Source organism: Aquila chrysaetos, chromosome 4 (assembly GCF_900496995.4).
Source record: "Aquila chrysaetos chrysaetos chromosome 4, bAquChr1.4, whole genome shotgun sequence".
Classification (NCBI taxonomy): Eukaryota; Metazoa; Chordata; class Aves; order Accipitriformes; family Accipitridae; genus Aquila; species Aquila chrysaetos.
In genome coordinates, this window is record NC_044007.1 from 71,021,335 (window position 1) to 71,039,900 (window position 18,566).

Below are 18,566 nucleotides of genomic sequence, written 5' to 3' on the forward strand. Positions count from 1 at the left end.
GCCCTTCGCCCGGGGGGGGGCCGGCTTTTCCTCAGACCGCCTGGGGGCGGGAAGGGCGCGAGGGGCGGGGCTCAGCCCGGCCGCTGCGCAGGCGCCGCCGCCTGGCCCCGCCCCCGCCGCCTCGGCAGTTCTCCGGCAGCAGCCGATTGGCGCGGAGGAGCCGCTACAGTGATGGACGCCCTTACCGCCTTGACGTTCGTCCGGGGAGGGCCCGCTCTCTCTCTCTCTTTCTCTCTCCCCTCCCCGCGGCCGGCCCCCCCCCGGGCGGTACTCCCCGCCGCCGTCACCATGCACCGCTCACTCCGCGCCTGCCGCCGCCTCGGCTGCTCCGCCGGCTTCCTCGCCCGTCAGCCGCCCCCCTGCGCCGCCGCCGCCGCCCGCTGGAGCCCGCCGCTGCGCTCCGCCATGGTGAGCACCCCGACACGGGGGGGGGGGGGGGGGGGAGCGGTGACCTCTAACTGCCACAGCCAGCCGCTGCCGCCGTGACTCCTCCCCCTTGCGCCCGCCGGCGCTCGCGCCCCTCCGTCCGCCACCGGAGGGGAGAGAGGCCGGGGGGCGGCCGCGCTGCCTGAGGGAACGGCGGGCACCGGGGGCTTCAGTCCTAACCCCGCCGTCCCCTGCCGAGCTTCCGCGGCTCTTTTCCCCTCTTAAGCCGCCGGGGCCCGTCCCCGCCCGGCGGCGGAGTGCGCGGTGAGGGCCGGGGCCCGGCTGGGTCCCCGCTGGGCAGCGCTGGCGCAGCCGGTTTTGGAGCCCCGAGGCGGTGTTTGTTCCCAGGGACGGGCCGGTGGGTGTTCGCGGCGGCCGGCCGTGCCGGTGCGCTGCCCGGGGGGAACGGAGATCGGCGTGGTGAGCGCGGCCGTCAGCTGCCTCGGCATGGCCGCGGAGGGGAGGGGTGGCATCCGACCGGGTAGGCGGGAAAGGTGTTGCTGCAGGACCTGCTGTGACAGAGCTGCGGCGTGCAGCGGCTTCTTCCACAGAAATTTCAGGCCCTTTCTTAGAGCCGTTGAGGTACAGATAAGACAAAGCCGTGTCCTCGCAGAAGTGGGGCTCTCTGGAAAATCTTTGGGGCTGCCCGAAAACTAGGGGGCTCTCAGCTGAGAACCGCCTGTGAATTCTAGCGGGCATCCTCAGTCGTTCAAGTGCGGTCAGTTGGCTGTCAGGCTGAAACGTGAGTGGAACTTGTTTACTGCACGTGGCTCAAGGCAGAAACGAAAATGCTGTTTGAATTAGGCACTCTGAACCTCAGTACCAACAGCTGGGGTGTTGCGCGGAAGCCTTAGTCGCAGGCGCGTCTCTGTAAGTTCATTCCTTAAAACAGGGAGGTAATTCAGACTGTCAGAAGAATTTCTGCAGAAAATGGGGTTTCTAGGATTCTATTAATTCATTAGTTTACTGAAGTAGTTAGTAAATTTCACTAGGACGGTTTCCAGTCTGTGAAACTGAGGTGTAGAAAACAGCATTTAAAAGAACAGGCTTCCCAGTGAGTGAATAAACTGCATGGTGAATGAAACATACCTGTATAAGAAAACTGATGTCAGAGCAGACAATGTAACTCAAACCGTTGGCCTGTCAGATGGTTCCCTCTTTTATTTTTCTGCTTGGCATCATCCAAGAAAGACATTATAGGTCATGGCCTTCATTTACTTGCTGAAGACCCGGTATTTATGAAAGGCTGCAATCTTACAAAAACCATGTGTTTTGATCTTTGCTGGTCAGAAATATGACCTGTCCTGTAAATAGGCATTATTAATTGCTTGGGTTTAAATAACAGCCATAGTTACAGCAAAATGTCCCTCAATGAATTTGGAACTCAAGCAGCTGTTGAATTTTTACAGGAAAACTTTATGTTTTTATTCCAAGGCGACCACCAAAAAATGTACCAACCAGTATTTAAATATAACGCCCCCCACCACTTTTTGATGTATGTAGAGATTTTTCAGCAGCAAGAGTTGCTTTGGAACACGTCACGTAGACACAACCAAATGTGCATGTTGTCCTACAGTATGACTATTGTGTTGCCTTAAGAGCTAAATTGCACAAGATGTTTTAAATGGAGTTGTGGTCATAATGGTCCTTCTTCAGCTGAATGTTGTGAAATACTTGGTTTTAGTTTCTAAAGAGTAAATTTCAGAATTTGTGACTCAACTGATATTATAAAGGAGAAATGATGTTTAAAAATGGAAACGTTCTTCAGCTGGTAAAGGAGAGCAGTTGAACACAAATTCCATTTTCTGCTAGCCTTGAAAGATTGGTTTTGCCGTGCTTAAAATGATGATTCTTTGAATTGAAATACTTGTATACAAAAGTTGCTGCATCCTTAAATCAGAATGTAATTTTCCATGGGAAGCGTTATTGCAGCAGTTCTGCCCTGTGAATCTCTCCAGCGTGTTGTGGTGCAATCAGTTCTAGCTGATTAGTTCCCTGCAACAAGGCAAAAGTACAGTTATATTTGCCTAACTATGTAAGCTTTGGACTATGGGTTCTTGGGATTTTGGAGGGCAGAGTGCACTTTGTCAGGCCTCTCTTAAAAAAAAAACAACAACATATATATATATATATATATATATATATATAGATTTGTTTTGTAAAGGTGAGGAATAGTAGTTCTGAGTTGAGACTTGCTGTGGCTATGATAGAAACTAAGTGAGCATAGGAGTTTGCCGTAGCCTGTGGCAGAGTTGCTAGGTCTCCTTTTGGCTTCTGTGGCCCGCTGGTGGGGGTTGACGCAAGTGTGCTGCTCTTGCGTCATTTTACAGCAGGTTCCCTAGGTCAGGGAGTGACTGCAGAAAGCGCTTTAGGTAGGGGAACTGGGATCTTTGGCTCATAAAGCTACTCAAGAGGGTGAATTCTGTCTAAGGACTGGGGGAAGCAGGGTTTTTGCATAAAAATTCAGACAGTGACTTCTGTAGGCTGCTACGTTAGTCTGAAGGTAATGTTGAAGTTTAGTTTAGTATGTATGAAAAATATCACTTTGCTTTTTTACCTAATGTCACTTGTTACTCTATTAATCAGCAAATGACATTCAGCTTAAAGCACCTTACCCCATTAACTTCATTGGAGCTTGTGAATGTGTGTAACGTGGAATTGGCTAGGAGTGTAATTTTTTTTTAATAGTAGGATTTCATTGTTAAAAGGTACTTGTACGAGGAGGTACTGATCCTATTTATCTTTGTTTCTTCATTGTTGACATTGGAATTACGTAAGTTTGAGGAATCAGTTGTGCAACTGCTAGCTTTTTTGTCTAGAAGGTTACAGGTAGTTTAACTTTTTATATTGTTTGAGTGTGGATACTTTCAGTGATTGAACCACTGATGAGATCAAGAGCTGAGCTTGGAGCTGAATTGGTTCTGCTTATCCAGCTCTAGGGAAAGCTTGACATTGTCTGCCTACTCAAGGTGTCCAAATACTAAAAGCAGGGATTTCAAAGACCATGCATCAATGATCCCTACTGTTGGAATATCAGTATGTGCACGTGTACAGTAAGACCCACAAGCATCCCTATTTTTTTGGTAGTAAGATGCTAAAGAAGTGTTGACTGCGTTCTGTTTCTTGTTAGCATGTAAATGAATGCTAAGTGACTAATATTGGATAAAGAGGATTAAAGAACATAAGGGTGGCATACTGGTCCACACTAAGCTTTGTATTCTTATGGGGTCAGTGTCTGGAAGAGCATCAGCCAAAACACAAGGTGTGGGGAGCAGGACAGCAATGTGAGAGCTAACCCTTACTGTTTGTGGGCTGGGCTGCAGTTTCTTTTGGGTCACACGCACCACCGACTCTGCAAGAGTGCCCATAGCAAGCGGGGCTGGTGTCTCTGGTACGTGACTGCTGGAGTACCTGATGGCAGAGCATCTCCACCTGGCTGGGAATGCTGCTTAGGACAGTGAAAAGGCTGGAACAACCCCTGCCCACCACCACCGCCTGCAGCTTGCCATCCGTGGTGATGCTGATGGACCTGGGCAGGCTGCTGCAGAGAGTCAGTGTTGCTGAAGAGGCTGTTCTGCCCAATACCCAGCTGTGCTCCTGTCCAAGAAGACTGAGACTCACCAAGCAAGGAGCAAGTAAAATGGACCAAGAAAAGAGAGGAATGGTCTGCCTTCAGAAGTGGACACCTAGAGAAGAGTAAGAACTGTGCAAACATATATGATGCTTTCCTCTTATTCTGACCCAGGCTCTTCATTTTCACATCAGAGGATTTCCTGAGTCTGTGGTTTGTATGATAACCCAATTTAGATCTTTCTTCTGAGTGCTTATCTTGCTTTCCCTCAACTAGTGTGGGCTTCTTGCATCCGCAGCATCAGCTGGCAAGGAGTTTCATCAGTCTGCTAATTCTGTGAAGAGCTGCTTCCTTTTACTTGCTTTGAACCTGACTCCTGCTAGCCTAATGTTATGGTTCCTGTTTCTTCGAAGAGGCAGTGAGCAGCTAATACCCATCACCCTTCTACTGATGCTTGTATTGACCTCAGTTTTCCTTCAATTCCCAAGTTGTCTCTTTTCTGAACAAGAAAGTCAGTTGTCTTAAGAAATCTGTTCCTTACCTTTCATCAACTTTATTGCCTGCCTTTGAACTGTTTCCAATAATATGCTTTTTGGGGATGAAAGAACCAAATCTGCACAAGGACTTCAGAGTGTAGATGAACCGTGGTGGCACAGCAGTGTTTCTTTTTGTATCCTCTGCTTTTCTTAATAGTTCCTAACATTTGATTTTTTTTCTTTCACTGCACTGCAACACTGACTTGATGCTCCGATAGAGCTTTCCCAAGGACTCGCCCCTGAGGGTCATGGTTAGGTCAGAGCCCAGCATTTTATATGTATATACCCTACCTATGGAGCTGGGATTGTTTTACTCTATCTATGATTAAGAATTACAAAAGAATTCTTCCCCTTCCTGAAGACTCTGCAAGTAGGTAATCTCTTCTGGGGAAGGATGAACACCTTTCTCACAGAAAATTGGGACTTTGCTGACCAAGGCGTGGGGAGAGGAAGAGTAAACTGCTCCTGTTTCCTGTCCACTCCCATAATCTTTGTAGAGCTGCATGTGAATGTGATCACATCATCACAAATGAATGGATTGTTTCACAAAAAGTAAAAAATTACTTTTTTAGTTGGTGTATGTCAGCTAAAATTAACTTACCTCTGGCCGTGTTAGATAATAATAAATGCTAGGTGTATATGTGATACAGAAATACTGCCTTATGAAAATATTGCACAAAATATACCTAGATGCAGTTTCTTTGTGTTGCACAGCTAGGGCAACAGTGTTTCTGGTTTATTAGACTTAAGAAGGTAATTAATTGTCAGTAACTCAGTACTGGATTAGTCAGTTGCTCCCTTCCAGTATTTTATGTCTCATGTGCAGTGTGGATTTCAAACAGGGATTCTGTTACATGTATGTTGACTGGGTGGATGCTGCCTGAATTCTTACTGTGCTAGTTCTTCAGTTTGATTTTAATGAAACACCAGTTCCATAAATTCTAAGATAAGTTACTAATTCTTCGAAAAGAAGAAACCGAGTTTTTCGTCAGGATGATGTGTTTTGTACAGTGTGCAGTCGAGGTCTTAAGTCTTGCAGTGCTCCCTTTCACCAGTGGGTCTGCTAGGCTACGCAATGTAATTAGTTGTGACTTTTAGTGAGACAGGTGCTCAAACTAGAGAAGTGTCTTAACTTTGAAGATATAATTAGAAGAATACCTATGACTAGCTGCGTGTCTTTGTTCTGTTTTTTTCCCCCTTCTTGCACGTTTTTTCTTAACTGTATCTGCTTTCAAAAAGGATGTGCTGTTTACCAATGTTTGAAATGCCTTTCTTTCCTTTTCCATAGTCCACTCAAGAGGCTTTTAGGATAGAATATGATACCTTTGGTGAACTGAAGGTCCCAAGTGACAAATACTATGGTGCCCAGACTGTAAGATCTACAATGAACTTCAAGATTGGAGGTGTTTCAGAAAGAATGCCAGTAAGTAATTGAAAGCTCTGTTCGTTTCTTGTCTTTAAGTATGTTTTGGATGTGAGAGTGAATACCTTCTTCTTAGACTTTTGCTGGGAGTATGAGCAACTTTGAATTTTAATTAAAGTTAAAAATTCCTTGGCAAGATATTGTTCTGTGTTAGAAATACTTTTTGTTTTATTTAAATAAATGGAATGTTGCTTTTGAATAATTATTTTACTGTGTTGCTTCACTTTTTTTAACAACGGGGATGAATAGAAATCTATCTTTAATTTTTCTGAAGACAAAAGACTGAATGGAATAGTTTGTTTGCTATAGCTTTATGTAGTTTGTTGTTGAAGATGTTTAGTGTAGCATGAGTTGATATGAAGTTACTTTTTCACGTGTAGCTGTGCGTAGAGCATTAGTGTGCACCTGCTTTGTCATGCACTGGCTTTCTGTGTGCTGAAATGTGTGTTGGTTTGCCTTCAAAAAGGCTGTTTTAGAAATAGAAACAGTTGTCCTTTTCCGTTCATTTTAATGGTTGTAATCTGTTTCGATACACAAAGCATACCTGGACTTACAAAGAAAGGATGAGCTGTGTACTGCTTTCTGTACTGCTTGGATAAATGTTTCTGTTAATGGGAGCATAGGTCATGTGATCTGATTGCTCTTTGGTTTGGTTGATGGACTACTGCTGTATTTAAGTTCAGAAGGAGTTTGGTTTAGAACTAGACCTGTGCTATGGGTTCCTAAAATGTCCTTTGGGGAAGAAAAATTACGTATTTAAACTTACTTTTGTGTCTCAGGTTCAAGTTATAAGGGCTTTTGGCATCCTGAAGAGAGCAGCTGCTGAAGTAAATCAAGATTATGGTCTCGACCCAAAGATTGCTAATGCTATCGTAAAGGCAGCAAATGAGGTAGGAACAAACTGTTCAAAATACTAGAACTGCCATTGTATTTTTGTTAAGCTTTTCACCTCTTGCGTTTCTCAAGTTGTCAGAGGAAGGCGTTTATTGTTAGTAAATTTTGTTTTTTCAGGTTGAGAAATAATTTACTTTATATAATGTTTTACTATTTTACTTCTTACATTTATAGAAATGATAGAATGTTCAAATACATTTTGATACTTAAATTATAAAAAGAATGTAATTTTTCCCCTCTATTAAGACTACTCATTACTTGCATAGTGTTGACTCTTACCAGGTGAACAGTATAAAAGTACCTAGGAGGGGAATGGAATCTCTGTTCATTCAGCTAATGTGAAGTCTGACATGCCAAGCAAAGCTTTTTCATTTTGGAAGTCTCCAATCTCTTAAGCAATTGCGTCGTGGTAATGTGAAGACCATCTGCAATCTGAAAAGTTCCTCTGTTACTAGTCTATTTCCTCTTCAGACTTAAGCTTACTAGTAAATCTGTGCTCTTAAAGTATCACTTTTATAGCTAAAGAGGACATGATGTGACACGCAGGCATCTCTTTCTCAGGATAAACGCCACCAAAGTGCACAGAGTTGTGAATGACCATTATTTGAGGTATGGTAATACCAGGTGTGTTGCTTTGTGTAAATCAATAGATACATTTATCTAGAAGCATTGTTTTACAGAGCTTTCTTCTTCTGACTAGCTTCAAAATATTTCAGTGTTTGTAGAAGGCCTTATCCTCTCTCTAGCAGCTGTAGCACCATAAGTCCCAAGAGCTCTGGAGAACTCCAGAATATGTGAAGTCTCTTCTTGTGGTTTCTAGGGTTCTCCTCGTGGATCAGAAGTTTTGGTGGCTAAATGCTACTTAGTTTAGGTTCATGGGTTCTGGAAGTTGTTTGGGACTTTTTTGTGTTTTAGAAACACCCCTGCAGTGCTATCCTTTCCCTTACCTCTGAAATAATTTTCTAATGTAACTGAAAAAGAAAGAGATAAGGCAAGGAATTAAGTTACTCTTGGAGGTGGGAACTTTGCCCCTGTATAAGATGGGAAATACATAAGATCCTTTCCTGAAAAGCATGATGTTGTTGTGGTTTAACCCCAGCCAGCAACTAAGCACCACACAGCCGCTTGCTCACTTCCCCCCACCCCCAGTGGGATGGGGGAGAGAATGGGAAGGAGAAAGGTAAAACTCGTGGGTTGAGATAAGAACAGTTTAATAGAACAGAAAGGAAGAAAATAATAATGATAATAATAATAATATTATGACAATAACAATAATAAAAGAATTGGAATATACAAACCAAGTGGTGCACAATGCAATTGCTCACTACTTACCAACAAATGCCCGGTCAGTTCCCGAGCAGCAATCCACCCCCAGGCCAGGTCTCCCCACTTTATATACTAGGCATGCCATCACATGATATGGAATATTTCTTTGGCCACTTTGGGTCAGCTGTCCTGGCTGTGTCCCCTCCCAACTTCTTGTGCCCCTCCAGCCTTCTTGCTGGCTGAGCATGAGAAGCTGAAAAATCCTTGACTTAGTCTAAATATTACTTAGCAACAACTGAAAACATCACTGTGTTATCGACATTCTTCTCATACTGAGTCCAAGACATAACACTATCCTAGCTACTAGGAAGAAAATTAACTCTTCCCCAGCCGAAACCGGGACACGTGATTCCAGGAGGACTGATGTATCTTGATAATCTGGAGATAGTTATCTAGCCTCTGAGCTGTGACAACAGATCCTGTGCTTTGCATTCTCGACTTTTCTGAGGCTAATATGCATGGGGGTGATACTTCTGAGCACAGATTTTGATACTATCACAAATACACATTTTGAAAAATCTGTAAATGCATATAAGGTTCGGCAGGCTCAAAAAAATACGGATCAAACAGGACAGTATTTGTACCTGTTGTTCTGTTTTGATTTGAGATGGTAGTTGTCATAGCCTACCTACAGAAGATGTAAGTTGGTATAGCTATTTTTCGCTGATCATGACTTTGTTCCCATGGGTAATCAGCAAGTCAATACCTGTGAATCTCTTTAAGTCCATGTGATGCTCTTACTTGTTTATATGTGTAACATACTCAGTCACACTTGAGGTACAGTAAAGACAGTCACAAGTCCCTTATAGGCACCTCTCAATTTAAAGCCATGTAGGTCCAGGGCAGTATTAGGGAAAGCAGGACTTACAGGAAGAAGGTGTTTGATACCAGCAACTATCTGCTGACTCATTTTGTTGATGCAAAATACGATGTCTACAGGTGTAAGAGGTCTGGAACTTCCTGGTATGAAATTTATTTCTGGAGACATTTCAGAGTCCAATTATACAAATACCATGTACTGCATGTGCATGACAGATGGCCTTTGGCAAAAACACCTCCTCTGGGGGACTATTTCCCATAAGGAATGGACTTCTGAATGCCTCTAATTCAAATTGTTATATAGTTGTGATCAGTGTTCATGATGAAACTGTGCTGCTGTTGAACTTGATTTCCTAGGAGAAAGCAGTGCACCCATGCTGATCAGGAGTTTGTAAACAGATAAGCACTGTCTGAAAACTGATGTTTCTGACACCCAAAGGATGGTCATGACCCAAGGAGACATAACACTGAATCAGTACCCTGAAGCACCTTATGTGCTCTGCTTGAGAAACTATTTAAGGTATTTTCCTTCCCCAGGAGATCTTACTGACCTGAACAAATAACTGTGGAAGGGAGAACCAGCACATACTACCTCTAGTCCTACCCAGGAGGATTAGAATCCAAATTGCTTTAAAATTTGGGAAGGGGAGGGATGTTTTTGGACTTACACAATCATCTGCATTGTTTGGGAAACAAAAGATACAACCTAAAAGACCTTTTAAAAATATTTTATTTCTATGACTGTAGAACATGAAATCAAATTTTATATTTCTCTTGTGTTTCAGAATTCAGCATCTTCAAAAAGCATAGCAAAAGTTTTTTGCCTTTTTAATATCTAGTATTACATCAAATTCTCAATTATTCTGGTATAAATTCACAATTGTGTGTATATTTACAAATATAATGGAGAACATTACTTGAATTATAGCTATAAAATTCTCAAGTTCATCCTTTTTAATTGTTTTTGTTCCAGTAGAACAACTTTTCTCTTTCTTTTTCCATTATAGGTGGCTGAAGGAAAATTAAATGATCACTTTCCATTGGTGGTGTGGCAGACTGGTTCTGGAACTCAGACCAATATGAATGTCAATGAAGTCATCAGCAATAGAGCCATTGAGATAATGGGGGGCAAACTGGGGAGCAAAACCCCAGTACATCCGAATGATCATGTTAACAAAAGCCAGGTCACTATACTTGCATTATACTTCTTTTAATGTCAAAAGTATTTTTTTTGGAATTGTGAATTTTGAATTGTCTTACAGCACTGTTTAGATTTAAAAAAAAAAGGGGGGGTGGGGGCGGGAAATTTTTTGTACAGCTTTGGAAACAATTTTCCAGGTTTTACAGTTTAAATGAATTTTAAAATCTCAGTCAGTGACATTATGAGCTTTTTTGATTAAAAATTTTGAACTCATTCATGACATGAATTCATTCATGATGTAGTGGGCAGAGGTGGCCTGGTGACAACCGCTGCTACTACAGACAGTCTTAAAGAAGTTAAATAGAGATCCAGTTTCTAAAGGTTGGATACTTATAACTGTTATCTCCATAATACATTGCATAAAGCATGTAGAAAGAATAATAAAGCGTCTGAAGTCCTGTAATGGGTAAATGAAATATCCATTTCATTTTTTTTCCCCCAAGGATCATGGTAGACATTTTTATTGTACTTGGCTCTTAATGTTTTCTTCAGATTAGCAGAAGTTTAAGCCACTGACTTGGTTGTATCGCTTCCTGATATTTTGTTCTTACTCAGTATCCTGGGAATGGATTTAAGATTACCAAAGCAACACAGAGGTGTTTTAAAGCCACCTACAATTGCTTTAACGTCATCCATCCATTTGTTACCTCGTAACTCTCTCGTAACTACTTTAACAAGTCTTTTTCTTTTTTGGTCCCAATGTTGTTGTGAATAGTCATGTAGTTAACTTTCTGTGGGTATAGTTATAAAAAGTGGTCTTTATCAATAAGGTGCTGGACTGGAGTTTAGCAGATTTGATTATCCCTGCTGATTGACTTGTGGAACACTGCTAAGTTGCTTACTCTTAGTTTAGTTTCTTCATGTTTATAAAATAAAGAGAATAAAGCCATATGTGTACATCCTGCAGCAACAATGGTGAGAAAAACTTGTAAATAAAGTTCTTGAACTTCCTTCACAGAGTTCAAATGACACTTTCCCAACGGCAATGCATATTGCTGCTGCCCAGGAGGTTAATGAGGTGTTGTTACCTGGCCTAAAGAAGCTACAGAATGCACTTGAAGCAAAATCCAAAGAGTTTTCCCAAATCATAAAAATAGGGCGCACTCATACACAAGATGCTGTTCCACTTACGCTTGGACAGGTAAAAAAAAAATAAATTATGCATTTGTTTGAAAAAGTCTTGTAAATATATCTGAGGAAACTGAGGCAAACTTGAGGAACCCTAAATTATGTTGATAGCTTAAGAGAAATAATAGGAAACTGGCTGAATCTCAGTCAGGGTATTTTCATCTTTATTGGAGTTTGCTGGATGCTGTAGTCTAATTACTGCATCATAAATTTTCTTCGTTTTTTCCATGTGTGTTTTACTTCTAACAGTAGTAAGATATAAATGATTTTTAAATGATGTTCCATTACCAAATAACATGATGCAATATTTCTGTTACACTGACGTTGGAAGGAAGAAGGTAATTAATCTCTAATCTGTAATCTTAGATAAAAGAGGTTTTGCCAACACACAAGGCTACTAAGTATTTTGAATTAAAATCTTTGATATATGATCTTGTGTGTGTGTGTATATATATATATTTATATATATATATATGATAGGAAATCTTTGTTGTCATATTGTAAAGAGTGGCTTATATTACATTAATCTGGTAATGAATTAACTTACATGGCTTTTTATCAGTTTAGTTTAAAATTTATGGGTTTTTTCCAAGAATGCACAGGTGGGTTTTTTACTAACCAAAATTAAGTGAAAAAAGCCCAGGATCTGTTTCTCTAATTGTACCTTGGGAACATTAATTTAATCTGAGAGCTGATTTACCTTGGATTCAGATGCTGCTGAGTACACAACTGAGATAAAAGACAAGAGAAAGATGCATTGTGAATACATTTTTATATGTTAGGTTGTTTTATGTGGAGTTGTTCATACTGTGAGAGCAGTCTTCTAATACATGTAAATTTTCTCTCTTAATGAGAACATGCTAAGATTTAGCATCTGTGCGAAGTTCAGTGGCTTTAGGTTTTTAAAGAAATTAGTCCGACTGTATTAAAAACCTAAATAATTCTAGATGCTTATTCTTGGTTGTTGTCTTTGTTCCTTTATTTTGTCCTCCTTTCTTTCAAAGGAATTCAGTGGCTATGTGCAACAAATTAAATACGGTGTGGCTAGGATTGAGTCAACCATGCCACGGGTGTATCAGCTGGCAGCTGGCGGGACTGCAGTTGGTACAGGATTAAACACAAGAATTGGCTTTGCTGAGAAAGTTGCTGCTAAAGTGGCTGAACTGACAGGTGAGGAATAATATTTCAGAGTTACCAGTAAAGCAGTATATGTAACACGCAATCAAATTCAAACTAAATCTTTCACTTTCCGTACTTCTCATAAGCTTCTCAAATTGTCTTTGTGTTTTAACATGAAACTTTCTGTTAATGCTGTATTTTATATGCCTTATACTTAGGGTTTTTCCTGGAATGTATTTTTGTAGTTACACCCGATGCATTGACAGTGACTGAAATTACCACGTTTTTCTTAGCAAGGCTTATTGGAGATGGATATAGTTTCAAGCTTCTATTATTAGTCCAGCTTCTGTCTTGACAGCCGCTCCTCTGACTCGCTTAATCTACAGTGACTTGGCACAAAAGAAGAAGAAAAAGACCTCCCAAAGCCAGTACATTTTTTCATGTGACAGTAAAAGTTAGCTGTCTGATTTTTTGATGCTGTCTTTATAGATCTTAAAGCTTAATTTACAGAACTACTGAGTTTTTTGACCTGTGAACCAGTTCTTCTGTGTCACAGTATCAGTTTTAAAAATGCCCCCAAGATGGATGCGTGTACCTTTCACTTAAGTTTGCTGTAAAACCTGAAACTGCTTATCAGCAGTATTTTTGTTTTAATGGATCAGTTATTCACCATCTCACAGATGGTCAAGATTTTCTTGTACCCTGACAGGGAAGAAGTAACTTGTCATAAGCAACAGCAACTGAGAAGCAGTACAGGGCTTGTTTTGGTGCTTGAAGAAGCCATGGGTGGTGTTAGCTCTCCCATCTTAACGCTTGTTAGGTGTACCATATGGGCAGATTGTACGAGTTTAAAACAAGTATGGCAGACTACTGGAAATTCTACATGTTCTTATAGGGGAATTTTATTGGCAAGGGCAAAATGGAAAGATTGGAATGATATCTGCAACTGAGAAGGCAGCTATGCAATTCAGAAGCCCATGCAAATTGGGTGGGATTTCGCATTTGGCAGCAACTGTGAAACATAGTAGAAATTCTGCTGTTTCTCTAGCAAAGGTGTTATGCTACTCTTCTTAAAACTGGCAGTGTAAGCTCAGACCAGTAGTTTTGTGGGGCAGAAGTCCAGCGCACAGTCAGCATCCCTGTGCACATCCTTAGTGATGTCCATTACCACTAATAAAATTCTGCTGAGAATTTTCTTCCAGGGCAAAGCCCAGAAGAAATGTTTTTCGTGATGGAACCTAGCCTTAAATCTCAGGCATTTAATTAACGTAAGCAGAGCTGTTGCCTCCATTGCTCCTGTGCTCTTGCTGTTGGCAGCAGTTGCAGGCATCCTTCTGGGTCTGAATCAGCTTTCACATGTTCTCTCTGGTTTGTTGTTCTCTTCCAGCGCTGATACTCGGATGCATCTTTTTTTTTTAAGTAGCTAATTCTATTGTGATTACTTTTTATTTATCCTGATGTCTGCGCTGTGCCACAAACCCCTCTATTTTCATAAGTGAGAGAAAGCATCACGACAATTGACAATCTAAAGAATCTAACTTGATTTAATGGAAGAAATACATAAGTTTGGGCTAACTTGTAAGAGATTATTGACATTCACAAAATACTGTGGTGCAAAGCAATGTTTTGTATGCAACATGGTATGAAAGCTTGAAAATTGCACCTTTCTTGTGGGTACGTGCTCAGATTTCATATTCTTCTGTATTTTAGTGACTTTTATTGTGTTTTTTGTATTGAATTTAATCTGTTGTAAGAAATATGTTTGTGTGGAAAGGTGTGGAGAAGAGAGATGACCTTACAGCATTACTAATTTTTCTTATTTTTATTCGGCTAATTTTGTGTTTGATTATCTGGTTTATATCTGCAAGGAAGTGCCTCACAGGTTTAATATTTCTCCCACCTCCCTGTAGGTTTGCCTTTTGTCACTGCTCCAAACAAGTTTGAAGCTCTTGCGGCTCATGACGCTCTAGTTGAACTCAGTGGAGCTATGAACACAGTGGCATGTAGTCTGATGAAAATAGCTAATGATATTCGTTTCCTGGGTTCTGGACCACGCTCTGGACTAGGAGAACTCATCCTGCCTGAAAACGAACCAGGAAGCAGCATTATGCCAGGTACAGAGAAAACGTACGGAGAAAAATTGCCTGTTTCTTTTGTTTTGAACCACTAACTCCTAACAGATACTTACCAAACACCACCATAAATGTCAGAAAGTCCACGATTCAACACTCGTGTCAGTTTTTATCTTCTGCCATATTTTACCAGAATTTGTGTTCATAGAAATGCTTGCTTGCACAGCTCTGTGTTGGCAAGTATGTGGGGGAGAGTAGCATCTGCAAACATATGACTTTGTTAATACAAGCATACTTCTCAAAACCTTCTTTTAGAATTGCAAGATCTCTACAATTGTTATGTAAAGGCTTTTCTGAAACAAGCTTTAAATGATTAATCTACGAATTGTAACAATATTGTGATGTAAATTGGCTTCTGTCTTTACTTCCTAGCATGAATAGTGTTATGTACTCACATTTTCCCTTCTTCAATGATCCCATTGTATGGGAGGATAAGAAAGGAAGGAATAATATTAGTAATCATTCCTTGCCCCTCTCCTAAAAAAGTATCTATATGTGAATATTGCACATCCAAAACTATTCTAAGCATATTCTTCCTGTATGATAAAGTATAAAAGAAGCGGGTCGTGAGCATATCTGGCTTTAAAAAAAGCAGATAATGAATGTTCTTATTAGGATTATTTCTAGAAATGAAATCGACTATGAAACTTCTTTGTTAGGAATTTTTGTTGGTTTTTTCCTGACAAAGTAAACATAGTGTACTCATTTTATTACAAAGTAATTCTAACAAATTAGTAGTACTTTTCTTAAGTTGACTGAGATTTGGTAATGATTTACCAGAAATGCCTACTTGCACAAGTAAAGACAGGTTATAATCTCTTGGCTATTAAGAACTGTGGTAATTAACACCTGCTTAGCTCATGCACATTTGATCCAGTTCACAAAAGCCTTGGTAGATTGCTGAAGCATCCATAGCTGTCTTAAAAATCCTAGCTGAATTAGTAGACTAGTACAGTCAATTTAGTATCAGTTATCGAAATTATTTCTTTTCTGTGGAGCACAGATACAGATGAGTAAGACGTGTTATCTCCTATAAAACATCTTCTGTTGAATGTGATTTGGTAAATGAGGAAACTACTGTTTTTTGGTTGGTGGGTGGGTTTTTTGGGGTTTTTTTTGGTTGTGGTTTTTTTTTTCCTTTTTTTTTTTTTTTTTTTTTTTTCCTTCCTCCTTCTTCTTTGGTAACCTTTTTCTCTCCCTTCCACAACCAGGAAAAGTGAATCCTACCCAGTGTGAAGCTGTAACTATGGTGGCAGCCCAAGTTATGGGAAACCATGTTGCTGTTACTGTAGGAGGTAGCAATGGACACTTTGAACTGAATGTTTTTAAGCCCATGATGGTAAGTTCATAAAGTTTTTTAAATAGCTAGGATTTTTGAAATTATTGTTGGTACAATCAGATAACTCGTGGGAAAAAACCTCAGTGAATATTTGGTCAATATCAGCACCAGAGAAGCTAATAAATTGTGAGAACAAATTTTATTCTTTTGTATGGTCTTTGTTATTTTGACAGGCAGTCTTTTTTATGTGAAACTATCTTATGCAGATTAGCTTTTATCTTAACAATGTATGCTTATCATCAGTCTACGGAAGTAGGGAGAGAGGAGCACAAACTGAGGCAAAATTTTTTCCAAAGCCAAAGAGAATTTGGTGTTTTAGCTAGAAATGAGGATTTTTTTTTTTTTTTTCTTAGCAACTATCTGTTACTAATTTCTGTTCCTGCTGAATACCAAAGGATTACATGCTTTTGGCAAGTGAGTCATGTAAAATTGTAAATGATTAGTCTTAAACTTCAATATTTAAAATAACGTCTGCCTTCTACAGTGTGAGCAGGACACATCAAGACACATACTGCTGCTTCTGTATATTTAATTTTAAAAAGTCAAGTTAATTGAGTGTTACAAATCACCTTGTACTGAAATTTGGATGTTTTGACGCCAAGTCCTAATTCTTATTTTCTTCTTTGGGCTATCTACTTTTTTGTTTGTTTGTTTTTCTTAAAACCAACCAAGAAGGAAAAAATAAACAGAGGAGAAATTGAGGAAAAGAATATAAACAAAAGCATCAAATCAGAATATTGTGGAGAACTGTGTATAAGATGTTGAAGGAATAGTACAGAGGTTAGGGTAGGGGTGATAGTTTAAAAAGAATTAGGGTGGCTTGCAGAAAAGATCCTAATACTAAATAGAAATAAAAGGAAAGTTTTTGAGTTTTTGTTGTCTTGTTGTAAGAGGCACAAAGGAAGCAGCATGTCATATGTTATTTTTCTGCACAGCCTGTACTGACTGATACGGCTTTTTTGTTATGCTCGTTAGAAATGATTGAAAGAAAATAGAAATTTTATGATAAAATCAGTATTTGTCTCTTCCTTACTGTGTCTGCTTAGGGTAATCATTTTTTTCTGCTGATCTGAACATACTTCTTCTAAGCATATACCACCTGGTTTTGAAGAAGAAAAAAAAAATCATATTGCACAGCCAAGACATGTACCCAGCAGAAGATAAATTTTGATAGAAACAGACACCTCTCTTAAAAAAAAAAACCAAAACAAACAAAACAAACAAACAAAACAAAAAAACCCAAACAAAAACAAACAAACAAACAAAAAACCCCAACAGTGGCATGTTATGGATTGTCAAAGGAGAGGACTAATGCCAGACATTATTGTACTTTGTATTTTTAGATGTCCTCTCATGATTATTACCCGAGGGGGAAAATGACAGTTAATCAAATGCCTTCGTGGATTTTTTACTTGGTTATTTGTGAACTGTTATGACAGTATGATTATACATACTGTGGTCGTCTTTATGCAAGAGTTCTGCTATTGAGTGCTTCTCACAAATTCCTTTAAATACAAGTGGCTGAACTTAGCCTGCTAAAGGAGGAGGGTGTACTATTTACTGTACTTCTTCTCTACAAATAGCCTGTTAAGGAAGTGGATATTGCAAGGGAGGCAATGGTTATGAACAAATGTGCCAGACTGTACAGCTATTAAAGTCTGAATATAATAGTTGGTATTTCTTTCTTTTTTTTGTTAGATTAAAAATGTTTTAAACTCTGCGAGACTTCTTGGAGATGTTTGTGTTTCTTTCACTGACAACTGTGTAGTTGGAATCCAAGCCAATACGGACAGGATCAACAAACTTATGAGTGAATCTCTGATGTTGGTAACAGCACTGAACCCACATATAGGTAGGTTTAAGGCTCAGAAACTTCTCAAAACATTATACTGAAATATTTTGCAGTGAAATTATTTTGCGCACATTATTTGTATTGTCACAATGTTTAGGAGACCAAGTCATGGCTCAGGCCAAAAGTTAATTTACGTTAACATCACAAACTGCTAGTACTGTTGAAAAAGACGCGTCCTCCTTGCAGCGGCCATACCAGTGCATTATAAAAATAATTCCGACGACAGTAAAAAAAAGAGGAGATTGGGAGAATTTGTGTACCTGTCATCCTGATCTGACTGCTAATAATAGTAATGAAAAGTGAAAGATTACTATATGGGATTTTTTTTTCCTAAAGAGAAAGTCACATTTGATCTAAATGGATTAAGAGCAGAATAACAGAATTTACCGTCACTTTAAGTAAGGAGTTGGTGTAAATGTTTGGCGTGCATTTACTGCGAGTTAAGCAGTAATGGCAGCATCCAGCAAATTAATTCTCCAAAGGCCAAATGTCCCACTTTTTTCTCACCTCTAACAAATCTTCTGAAACTGCAAATGGGTAACTTGTTCGTTTTGTTTTCTTACAGGATACGACAAAGCAGCTAAGATTGCCAAAACTGCGCACAAAGAAGGGACAACGTTAAAAGAAGCCGCTCTAAAGCTGGGATTCCTTACGTCAGACCAGTTTGATCAGTGGGTGAAGCCTAAAGATATGTTAGGTCCTCAGTAACTGCTTTACGGGGGGGGAAAAAAAAAAGTGTTGTTAACATGAAAAATAAATAAGTACAACATGCTTTTGTTTCATGTGTTTTTGTGGTTATT

At 39.9% G+C, this 18,566-nt stretch overlaps 1 protein-coding gene across 2 annotated transcripts; it reads left to right on the forward strand.

Moving 5' to 3' along the window:
* The first annotated feature begins 228 nt into the window (after positions 1–228).
* Positions 229–18,537, forward strand: FH (fumarate hydratase). Of its 2 annotated transcripts, none has more exons than XM_030010831.2 (10): positions 229–408; positions 5,822–5,956; positions 6,736–6,846; positions 10,003–10,179; positions 11,155–11,337; positions 12,329–12,494; positions 14,354–14,557; positions 15,787–15,914; positions 17,613–17,766; positions 18,332–18,537. In XM_030010831.2, exons 1-10 carry the CDS (start codon positions 289–291, stop codon positions 18,472–18,474), a joined length of 1,521 nt encoding a protein of 506 aa, XP_029866691.1. In that variant the 5' UTR covers positions 229–288; the 3' UTR covers positions 18,475–18,537. The 2 variants fall into 2 exon arrangements, with proteins under 2 accessions (XP_029866691.1, XP_040978894.1); XM_041122960.1 differs by lacking the exon at positions 229–408 and adding an exon at positions 3,754–4,122.
* The last annotated feature ends 29 nt before the right edge of the window (positions 18,538–18,566 follow it).